Source organism: Salmo salar, chromosome 02 (assembly GCF_965601325.2).
Source record: "Salmo salar chromosome 02, fSalSal1, whole genome shotgun sequence".
Classification (NCBI taxonomy): Eukaryota; Metazoa; Chordata; class Actinopteri; order Salmoniformes; family Salmonidae; genus Salmo; species Salmo salar.
Genome location: NC_138292.1, coordinates 2,869,978 through 2,882,500, shown reverse-complemented (window position 1 = coordinate 2,882,500; position 12,523 = coordinate 2,869,978). Strand labels below are relative to the sequence as shown.

Here is a 12,523-nt window from a genome sequence, read left to right as displayed (position 1 = left end):
CACTACACAGTCATTAGCCCCAGGGAGCTAGTCTAGCCACTACACAGTCATTAGTCCCAGGGAGCTAGCCTAGCCACTACACAGCCATTAGTCCCAGGGAGCTAGTCTAGCCACTACACAGTCATTAGTCCCAGGGAGCTAGCCTAGCCACTACACAGCACAGCCATTAGTCCCAGGGAGCTAGCCTAGCCACTACACAGCCATTAGTCCCAGGGAGCTAGCCTAGCCACTATACAGCACAGCCATTAGCCCCAGGGAGCTAGCCTAGCCACTACACAGTCATTAGTCCCAGGGAGCTAGCCTAGCCACTACACAGTCATTAGCCCCAGGGAGCTAGCCTAGCCACTACACAGCACAGTCATTAGTCCCAGGGAGCTAGCCTAGCCTAGCCACTACACAGCACAGCCATTAGTCCCAGGGAGCTAGTCTAGCCACTACACAGCCATTAGTCCCAGGGAGCTAGTCTAGCCACTACACAGCCATTAGCCCCAGGGAGCTAGCCTTGCCACTACACAGTCATTAGTCCCAGGGAGCTAGCCTAGACACTACACAGCCATTAGCCCCAGGGAGCTAGTCTAGCCACTACACAGCCATTAGTCCCAGGGAGCTAGCCTAGCCACTACACAGCCATTAGTCCCAGGGAGCTAGCCTAGCCACTACACAGTCATTAGTCCCAGGGAGCTAGTCTAGCCACTACACAACAATTAGTCCCAGGGAGCTAGTCTAGCCACTACACATCACAGTCATTAGTCCCAGGGAGCTAGCCTAGCCACTACACAGTCATTAGTCCCAGGGAGCTAGCCTAGCCACTACACAGCCATTAGCCCCAGGGAGCTAGCCTAGCCACTACACAGTCATTAGTCCCAGGGAGCTAGCCTAGCCACTACACAGCCATTAGTCCCAGGGAGCTAGCCTAGCCACTACACAGCCATTAGTCCCAGGGAGCTAGCCTAGCCACTACACAGCCATTAGTCCCAGGGAGCTAGCCTAGCCACTACACAGCACAGCCATTAGTCCCAGGGAGCTAGTCTAGCCACTACACAGCCATTAGTCCCAGGGAGCTAGCCTAGCCACTACACAGCCATTAGTCCCAGGGAGCTAGCCTAGCCATTACACAGCCATTAGTCCCAGGGAGCTAGCCTAGCCACTACACAGCACAGCCATTAGTCCCAGGGAGCTAGCCTAGCCACTACACAGCCATTAGTCCCAGGGAGCTAGCCTAGCCATTACACAGCCATTAGCCCCAGGGAGCTAGCCTAGCCACTACACAGCCATTAGTCCCAGGGAGCTAGCCTAGACACTACACAGCCATTAGCCCCAGGGAGCTAGTCTAGCCACTACACAGCCATTAGTCCCAGGGAGCTAGCCTAGCCACTACACAGCCATTAGTCCCAGGGAGCTAGCCTAGACACTACACAGCCATTAGCCCCAGGGAGCTAGTCTAGCCACTACACAGCCATTAGTCCCAGGGAGCTAGCCTAGCCACTACACAGCCATTAGTCCCAGGGAGCTAGCCTAGCCACTACACAGCACAGCCATTAGTCCCAGGGAGCTAGTCTAGCCACTACACAGCCATTAGCCCCAGGGAGCTAGCCTTGCCACTACACAGTCATTAGTCCCAGGGAGCTAGCCTAGACACTACACAGCCATTAGCCCCAGGGAGCTAGTCTAGCCACTACACAGCCATTAGTCCCAGGGAGCTAGCCTAGCCACTACACAGCCATTAGTCCCAGGGAGCTTAGCCTAGCCACTACACAGTCATTAGTCCCAGGGAGCTAGTCTAGCCACTACACAACAATTAGTCCCAGGGAGCTAGTCTAGCCACTACACATCACAGTCATTAGTCCCAGGGAGCTAGCCTAGCCACTACACAGTCATTAGTCCCAGGGAGCTAGCCTAGCCACTACACAGCCATTAGCCCCAGGGAGCTAGCCTAGCCACTACACAGTCATTAGTCCCAGGGAGCTAGCCTAGCCACTACACAGCCATTAGTCCCAGGGAGCTAGCCTAGCCACTACACAGCCATTAGTCCCAGGGAGCTAGCCTAGCCACTACACAGCCATTAGTCCCAGGGAGCTAGCCTAGCCACTACACAGCACAGCCATTAGTCCCAGGGAGCTAGTCTAGCCACTACACAGCCATTAGTCCCAGGGAGCTAGCCTAGCCACTACACAGCCATTAGTCCCAGGGAGCTAGCCTAGCCATTACACAGCCATTAGTCCCAGGGAGCTAGCCTAGCCACTACACAGCACAGCCATTAGTCCCAGGGAGCTAGCCTAGCCACTACACAGCCATTAGTCCCAGGGAGCTAGCCTAGCCATTACACAGCCATTAGCCCCAGGGAGCTAGCCTAGCCACTACACAGCCATTAGTCCCAGGGAGCTAGCCTAGACACTACACAGCCATTAGCCCCAGGGAGCTAGTCTAGCCACTACACAGCCATTAGTCCCAGGGAGCTAGCCTAGCCACTACACAGCCATTAGTCCCAGGGAGCTAGCCTAGACACTACACAGCCATTAGCCCCAGGGAGCTAGTCTAGCCACTACACAGCCATTAGTCCCAGGGAGCTAGCCTAGCCACTACACAGCCATTAGTCCCAGGGAGCTAGCCTAGCCACTACACAGCACAGCCATTAGTCCCAGGGAGCTAGCCTAGCCACTACACAGCCATTAGTCCCAGGGAGCTAGCCTAGCCACTACACAGCCATTAGTCCCAGGGAGCTAGCCTAGCCATTACACAGCCATTAGTCCCAGGGAGCTAGCCTAGCCACTACACAGCACAGCCATTAGTCCCAGGGAGCTAGCCTAGCCACTACACAGCCATTAGTCCCAGGGAGCTAGCCTAGCCATTACACAGCCATTAGCCCCAGGGAGCTAGCCTAGCCACTACACAGCCATTAGTCCCAGGGAGCTAGTCTAGCCACTACACAGCACAGCCATTAGCCCCAGGGAGCTAGCCTAGCCACTACACAGTCATTAGTCCCAGGGAGCTAGTCTAGCCACTAGACAGCCATTAGTCCCAGGGAGCTAGCCTAGCCACTAGACAGCCATTAGTCCCAGGGAGCTAGCCTAGCCACTACACAGCCATTAGTCCCAGGGAGCTAGTCTAGCCACTAGACAGCCATTAGTCCCAGGGAGCTAGCCTAGCCACTACACAGCCATTAGTCCCAGGGAGCTAGCCTAGCCACTAGACAGCCATTAGTCCCAGGGAGCTAGCCTAGCCACTACACAGTCATTAGTCCCAGGGAGCTAGTCTAGCCACTACACAGCCATTAGCCCCAGGGAGCTAGCCTAGCCACTACACATCACAGCCATTAGTCCCAGGGAGCTAGTCTATCCACTACACAGCCATTAGTCCCAGGGAGCTAGCCTAGCCACTACACAGCCATTAGTCCCAGGGAGCTAGCCTAGCCATTACACAGCCATTAGCCCCAGGGAGCTAGCCTAGCCACTACACAGCACAGCCATTAGCCCCAGGGAGCTAGCCTAGCCACTACACAGCACAGCCATTAGTCCCAGGGAGCTAGCCTAGCCATTACACAGCACAGCCATTAGTCCCAGGGAGCTAGCCTAGCCACTACACAGCCATTAGCCCCAGGGAGCTAGCCTAGCCACTACACAGTCATTAGCCCCAGGGAGCTAGCCTAGCCACTACACAGCCATTAGCCCCAGGGAGCTAGCCTAGCCACTACACAGCACAGCCATTAGCCCCAGGGAGCTAGCCTAGCCACTACACAGCACAGCCATTAGTCCCAGGGAGCTAGCCTAGCCATTACACAGCACAGCCATTAGTCCCAGGGAGCTAGCCTAGCCACTACACAGCCATTAGCCCCAGAGAGCTAGCCTAGCCACTACACAGTCATTAGCCCCAGGGAGCTAGTCTAGCCACTACACAGCCATTAGCCCCAGGGAGCTAGCCTAGCCACTACACATCACAGCCATTAGTCCCAGGGAGCTAGCCTAGCCACTACACAGCCATTAGTCCCAGGGAGCTAGCCTAGCCACTACACTACACAGCCAACATGATTCTATTACAGACTAGGCTTGCTGCTGCTGAACACAATTAATGTCCAAATCCACTCCCTCAGCTATGCCTGGTTACCCTAACAAGATGTTAAGGAGGTTATTAGATCCTGGCCTGAAACTCAGCCAACAACGCTGCAGTAAAACGTTTCCCCTCATAGGTCTCTATGAATATTAGCAAAGGTATAACACAGTCATACTTAAATTTAATAAAGTGTTAGTGAATTTCCCAATGATCTTCTGTGTGAGATAAGATCACAGGTTAGAGGAATTCAATGCTCACTTGTCTACAGTATCGGCCTAGTGGCACAAAGGAACACTGACTTAAGGTACACTTTATATAGGCTACTACAGAACTGACAGTCATCCAACTCTCTTTCTCCAGCTCTCCATCTCCAGCTTCCTCTCTCCAGCTGTTTCTCTCTCTCTCTCTGTCTCTCTCTCTCTCAGATACACTATGTCAGACAGGGCAGTAGTGTTGAGAGATATCTCACCAGTGCAGAGGGGTTTGGGGCAAAGGATTGAATTGGGGTTGGGCAAGAGAGAGAGAGAGAAAGAAAGAGCGATAGAGAGAGAGACAGAGACAGAGACAGACAGAGACATAGAGAAACAGAGAGAGACAGAGAGACACAGAAAGACAGAGAGAGAGAGAGAGACAGAGACAGAGACAGAGAGACAGAGGGACATAGAGAATGCGACTCACTGCCCCAGACAGGGATGTCCTTGCTCTCTGCCTTCATGACGATGGAGGACATGGACATGGTGACGGGGATGGCATCAAAGTAAGAGGAGTGGGGTCCCAGCGTTAGGATAGGAGCCTCGGCCGGCAGCGCCTGGCGCCCCTTCACCGTCATCCAATGGAAGCCTCCCGCAAACCACATGACCCGCATGATGGTCCTCAGAGCAACGTCCACAAACCTGGAGACAGACATTCATTACATTGAGTTATTTACAGAACCACACATTGTTTATTTACAGGATAGACAGAACAACACAACATTGTTTATTTAGAGGATAGACAGAACAACACAACATTGTTTATTTACAGGATAGACAGAACAACACAACATTGTTTATTTACAGGATAGACAGAACAACACAACGTTGTTTATTTACAGAACAACACAACATTGTTTATTTACAGGATAGACAGAACAACACAACATTGTTTATTTACAGGATAGACAGAACAACACAACATTGTTTATTTACAGGATAGACAGAACAACACAATGTTGTTTATTTACAGGATAGACAGAACAACAGAACATTGTTTATTTACAGGATAGACGGTACAGTCTGCAGGAGAGTCCCTTCAACCATTATTCTCCAGACATTATCTGTCAGACAGTGAAAGACCAGTTTGATGGTCGGCAGGCAGTATAATGTAATGTGGAGGCAGTATAATGTAATGTGGAGGCAGTATAATGTAATGTGGAGGCAGTATAATGTAATGTGGAGGCAGTATTATGTAATGTGGAGGCAGTATAATGTAATGTGGAGGCAGTATAACGTAATGTGGAGGCAGTATAATGTAATGTGGAGGCAGTATAATGTAATGTGGAGGCAGTATAATGTAATGTGGAGGCAGTATAATGTAACGTGGAGGCAGTATAATGTGATCTGGAGGCAGTATAATGTAACGTGGAGGCAGTATAATGTAACGTGGAGGCAGTATAATGTAACGTAGAGGCAGTATAATGTAATGTGGAGGCAGTATAATGTAATGTGGAGGCAGTATAATGTAACGTGGAGGCAGTATAATGTAATGTGGAGGCAGTATAATGTAATGTGGAGGCAGTATAATGTAATGTGGAGGCAGTATAATGTAATGTGGAGGCAGTATAATGTAACGTGGAGGCAGTATAATGTAATGTGGAGGCAGTACAATGTAACGTAGAGGCAGTATAATGTAATGTGGAGGCAGTATAATGTAATGTGGAGGCAGTATAATGTAATGTGGAGGCAGTATAATGTAATGTGGAGGCAGTATAATGTAACGTGGAGGCAGTATAATGTAATGTGGAGGCAGTATAATGTAATGTGGAGGCAGTATAATGTAATGTGGAGGCAGTATAATGTAACGTGGAGGCAGTATAATGTAACGTGGAGGCAGTATAATGTAATGTGGAGGCAGTATAATGTAATGTGGAGGCAGTATAATGTAATGTGGAGGCAGTATAATGTAATGTGGAGGCAGTATAATGTAACGTGGAGGCAGTATAATGTAACGTGGAGGCAGTATAATGTAATGTGGAGGCAGTATAATGTAATGTGAGCTGGAGGCAGTATAATGTAACGTGGAGGCAGTATAATGTAATGTGGAGGCAGTATAATGTAATGTGGAGGCAGTATAATGTAATGTGGAGGCAGTATAATGTAACGTGGAGGCAGTATAATGTAACGTGGAGGCAGTATAATGTAACGTGGAGGCAGTATAATGTAACGTGGAGGCAGTATAATGTAATGTGGAGGCAGTATAATGTAATGTGGAGGCAGTATAATGTAATGTGGAGGCAGTATAATGTAATGTGGAGGCAGTATAATGTAATGTGGAGGCAGTATAATGTAACGTGGAGGCAGTATAATGTAACGTGGAGGCAGTATAATGTAATGTGGAGGCAGTATAATGTAACGTGGATGGCAGTATAATGTAATGTGGAGGCAGTATAATGTAACGTGGAGGCAGTATAATGTAACGTGGAGGCAGTATAATGTAATGTGGAGGCAGTATAATGTAATGTGGAGGCAGTATAATGTAATGTGGAGGCAGTATAATGTAACGTGGAGGCAGTATAATGTAACGTGGAGGCAGTATAATGTAATGTGGAGGCAGTATAATGTAATGTGAGCTGGAGGCAGTATAATGTAATGTGGAGGCAGTATAATGTAATGTGGAGGCAGTATAATGTAATGTGGAGGCAGTATAATGTAATGTGGAGGCAGTATAATGTAATGTGGAGGCAGTATAATGTAATGTGGAGGCAGTATAATGTAACTGTGGAGGCAGTATAATGTAATGTGGAGGCAGTATAATGTAATGTGGAGGCAGTATAATGTAACGTGGAGGCAGTATAATGTAATGTGGAGGCAGTATAATGTAATGTGGAGGCAGTATAATGTAATGTGGAGGCAGTATAATGTAATGTGGAGGCAGTATAATGTAATGTGGAGGCAGTATAATGTAACGTGGAGGCAGTATAATGTAACGTGGAGGCGTGGGGAGGCAGTATAATGTAATGTGAGCTGGAGGCAGTATAATGTAATGTGGAGGCAGTATAATGTAATGTGGAGGCAGTATAATGTAATGTGGAGGCAGTATAATGTAATGTGAGCTGGAGGCAGTATAATGTAACGTGGAGGCAGTATAATGTAATGTGGAGGCAGTATAATGTAATGTGGAGGCAGTATAATGTAATGTGGAGGCAGTATAATGTAATGTGAAGCAGTATAATGTAACGTGGAGGCAGTATAATGTAATGTGGAGGCAGTATAATGTAATGTGGAGGCAGTATAATGTAATGTGGAGGCAGTATAATGTAACGTGGAGGCAGTATAATGTAATGTGGAGGCAGTATAACGTAAGTGAGGCAGTATAACGTAACGTGGAGGCAGTATAATGTAATGTGGAGGCAGTATAATGTAATGTGGAGGCAGTATAATGTAATGTGGAGGCAGTATAATGTAACGTGGAGGCAGTATAATGTAACGTGGAGGCAGTATAATGTAAGTGGAGGCAGTATAATGTAATGTGGAGGCAGTATAATGTAATGTGGAGGCAGTATAATGTAATGTGGAGGCAGTATAATGTAACGTGGAGGCAGTATAATGTAACGTGGAGGCAGTATAATGTAATGTGGAGGCAGTATAATGTAATGTGGAGGCAGTATAATGTAATGTGGAGGCAGTATAATGTAATGTGGAGGCAGTATAATGTAATGTGGAGGCAGTATAATGTAACGTGGAGGCAGTATAATGTAACGTGGAGGCAGTATAATGTAATGTGGAGGCAGTATAATGTAATGTGAGTGGAGGCAGTATAATGTAATGTGGAGGCAGTATAATGTAATGTGGAGGCAGTATAATGTAATGTGGAGGCAGTATAATGTAATGTGGAGGCAGTATAATGTAAGTGGAGGCAGTATAATGTAATGTGGAGGCAGTATAATGTAATCGTGGAGGCAGTATAATGTAATGTGGAGGCAGTATAATGTAACGTGGAGGCAGTATAATGTAATGTGGAGGCAGTATAATGTAACTGTGGAGGCAGTATAATGTAACGTGGAGGCAGTATAATGTAATGTGGAGGCAGTATAATGTAATGTGGAGGCAGTATAATGTAATGTGGAGGCAGTATAATGTAACGTGGAGGCAGTATAATGTAACGTGGAGGCAGTATAATGTAATGTGGAGGCAGTATAATGTAATGTGAGCTGGAGGCAGTATAATGTAATGTGGAGGCAGTATAATGTAATGTGGAGGCAGTATAATGTAACGTGGAGGCAGTATAATGTAATGTGGAGGCAGTATAATGTAATGTGGAGGCAGTATAATGTAATGTGGAGGCAGTATAATGTAATGTGGAGGCAGTATAATGTAATCGTGGAGGCAGTATAATGTAACGTGGAGGCAGTATAATGTAACGTGGAGGCAGTATAATGTAATGTGGAGGCAGTATAATGTAATGTGGAGGCAGTATAATGTAACTGTGGAGGCAGTATAATGTAATGTGGAGGCAGTATAATGTAATGTGGAGGCAGTATAATGTAACGTGGAGGCAGTATAATGTAATGTGGAGGCAGTATAATGTAATGTGGAGGCAGTATAATGTAATGTGGAGGCAGTATAATGTAACGTGGAGGCAGTATAATGTAACGTGGAGGCAGTATAATGTAATGTGGAGGCAGTATAATGTAATGTGGAGGCAGTATAATGTAATGTGGAGGCAGTATAATGTAATGTGGAGGCAGTATAATGTAATGTGGAGGCAGTATAATGTAATGTGGAGGCAGTATAATGTAATGTGGAGGCAGTATAATGTAACGTGGAGGCAGTATAATGTAACGTGGAGGCAGTATAATGTAATGTGGAGGCAGTATAATGTAATGTGAGCTGGAGGCAGTATAATGTAATGTGGAGGCAGTATAATGTAATGTGAGCTGGAGGCAGTATAATGTAACGTGGAGGCAGTATAATGTAATGTGGAGGCAGTATAATGTAATGTGGAGGCAGTATAATGTAATGTGGAGGCAGTATAATGTAACGTGGAGGCAGTATAATGTAACGTGGAGGCAGTATAATGTAACGTGGAGGCAGTATAATGTAACGTGGAGGCAGTATAATGTAACGTGGAGGCAGTATAATGTAATGTGGAGGCAGTATAATGTAATGTGGAGGCAGTATAATGTAATGTGGAGGCAGTATAATGTAATGTGGAGGCAGTATAATGTAACGTGGAGGCAGTATAATGTAACGTGGAGGCAGTATAATGTAATGTGGAGGCAGTATAATGTAATGTGGAGGCAGTATAATGTAACGTGGAGGCAGTATAATGTAATGTGGAGGCAGTATAATGTAATGTGGAGGCAGTATAATGTAATGTGGAGGCAGTATAATGTAATGTGGAGGCAGTATAATGTAAGTGGAGGCAGTATAATGTAACGTGGAGGCAGTATAATGTAATGTGGAGGCAGTATAATGTAATGTGAGCTGGAGGCAGTATAATGTAACGTGGAGGCAGTATAATGTAATGTGGAGGCAGTATAATGTAATGTGGAGGCAGTATAATGTAATGTGGAGGCAGTATAATGTAATGGGGGCGTGGAGGCAGTATAATGTAAGTGGAGGCAGTATAATGTAATGTGGAGGCAGTATAATGTAATGTGGAGGCAGTATAATGTAATGTGGAGGCAGTATAATGTAATGTGGAGGCAGTATAATGTAATGTGGAGGCAGTATAATGTAACGTGGAGGCAGTATAATGTAACGTGGAGGCAGTATAATGTAATGTGGAGGCAGTATAATGTAATGTGGAGGCAGTATAATGTAACGTGGAGGCAGTATAATGTAATGTGGAGGCAGTATAATGTAACGTGGAGGCAGTATAATGTAATGTGGAGGCAGTATAATGTAATGGAGCTGGAGGCAGTATAATGTAACGTGGAGGCAGTATAATGTAACGTGGAGGCAGTATAATGTAACGTGGAGGCAGTATAATGTAATGTGGAGGCAGTATAATGTAATGTGGAGGCAGTATAATGTAATGTGGAGGCAGTATAATGTAAGTGGAGGCAGTATAATGTAAGTGGAGGCAGTATAATGTAACGTGGAGGCAGTATAATGTAATGTGGAGGCAGTATAATGTAATGTGGAGGCAGTATAATGTAATGTGGAGGCAGTATAATGTAATGTGGAGGCAGTATAATGTAACGTGGAGGCAGTATAATGTAACGTGGAGGCAGTATAATGTAATGTGGAGGCAGTATAATGTAATGTGGAGGCAGTATAATGTAACGTGGAGGCAGTATAATGTAATGTGGAGGCAGTATAATGTAATGTGGAGGCAGTATAATGTAATGTGGAGGCAGTATAATGTAACGTGGAGGCAGTATAATGTAACGTGGAGGCAGTATAATGTAATGTGGAGGCAGTATAATGTAATGTGGAGGCAGTATAATGTAATGTGGAGGCAGTATAATGTAATGTGGAGGCAGTATAATGTAACGTGGAGGCAGTATAATGTAATGTGGAGGCAGTATAATGTAATGTGAGCTGGAGGCAGTATAATGTAATGTGGAGGCAGTATAATGTAACGTGGAGGCAGTATAATGTAACGTGGAGGCAGTATAATGTAATGTGGAGGCAGTATAATGTAATGTGGAGGCAGTATAATGTAATGTGGAGGCAGTATAATGTAATGTGGAGGCAGTATAATGTAACGTGGAGGCAGTATAATGTAACGTGGAGGCAGTATAATGTAACGTGGAGGCAGTATAATGTAATGTGGAGGCAGTATAATGTAATGTGGAGGCAGTATAATGTAACGTGGAGGCAGTATAATGTAATGTGGAGGCAGTATAATGTAATGTGGAGGCAGTATAATGTAATGTGGAGGCAGTATAATGTAATGTGGAGGCAGTATAATGTAATGTGGAGGCAGTATAATGTAACGTGGAGGCAGTATAATGTGATCTGGAGGCAGTATAATGTAACGTGGAGGCAGTATAATGTAACGTGGAGGCAGTATAATGTAACGTGGAGGCAGTATAATGTAATGTGGAGGCAGTATAATGTAATGTGAGCTGGAGGCAGTATAATGTAATGTGGAGGCAGTATAATGTAATGTGGAGGCAGTATAATGTAACGTGGAGGCAGTATAATGTAATGTGGAGGCAGTATAATGTAATGTGGAGGCAGTATAATGTAATGTGGAGGCAGTATAATGTAACGTGGAGGCAGTATAATGTAACGTGGAGGCAGTATAATGTAATGTGGAGGCAGTATAATGTAATGTGAGCTGGAGGCAGTATAATGTAATGTGGAGGCAGTATAATGTAATGTGGAGGCAGTATAATGTAACGTGGAGGCAGTATAATGTAATGTGGAGGCAGTATAATGTAATGTGGAGGCAGTATAATGTAATGTGGAGGCAGTATAATGTAACGTGGAGGCAGTATAATGTAATGTGGAGGCAGTATAATGTAATGGAGCTGGAGGCAGTATAATGTAACGTGGAGGCAGTATAATGTAAGTGGAGGCAGTATAATGTAATGGGGAGGCAGTATAATGTAATGTGAGCTGGAGGCAGTATAATGTAATGTGGAGGCAGTATAATGTAATGTGGAGGCAGTATAATGTAATGTGGAGGCAGTATAATGTAATGTGAGCTGGAGGCAGTATAATGTAACGTGGAGGCAGTATAATGTAATGTGGAGGCAGTATAATGTAATGTGGAGGCAGTATAATGTAATGTGGAGGCAGTATAATGTAACGTGGAGGCAGTATAATGTAATGTGGAGGCAGTATAATGTAATGTGGAGGCAGTATAATGTAATGTGAGGCAGTATAATGTAACGTGGAGGCAGTATAATGTAATGTGGAGGCAGTATAATGTAATGTGGAGGCAGTATAATGTAATGTGGAGGCAGTATAATGTAATGTGGAGGCAGTATAATGTAATGTGGAGGCAGTATAATGTAATGTGGAGGCAGTATAATGTAACGTGGAGGCAGTATAATGTAATGCTGGAGGCAGTATAATGTAACGTGGAGGCAGTATAATGTAACGTGGAGGCAGTATAATGTAACGTGGAGGCAGTATAATGTAACGTGGAGGCAGTATTATGTAATGTGGAGGCAGTATAATGTAGCTCTACAAGACAACATCCCCCAGACAGAGACAGTAAACGGTAGAGCACACGACAGTGTCCTGACAGGCAGGCTGTCACCTCTCTAAGTATGAGTCACATCTCATTTACTCCCCACTGGGTGTGATGAGACAGA

At 45.5% G+C, this 12,523-nt stretch overlaps 1 protein-coding gene across 2 annotated transcripts in view; it reads right to left on the bottom strand.

Moving 5' to 3' along the window:
- LOC106597556 (lysophosphatidylcholine acyltransferase 1) overlaps nt 1–12,523 on the bottom strand; it is a 119,934-nt gene that overhangs the window by 58,013 nt on the left and 49,398 nt on the right. For both annotated transcript variants that reach the window (XM_082959117.1, XM_082959118.1), the window contains exon 3: nt 4,726–4,940. In XM_082959117.1, the coding sequence (XP_082815243.1) occupies nt 4,726–4,940 (215 nt within the window). The remainder of the gene's footprint in view (nt 1–4,725; nt 4,941–12,523) is intronic.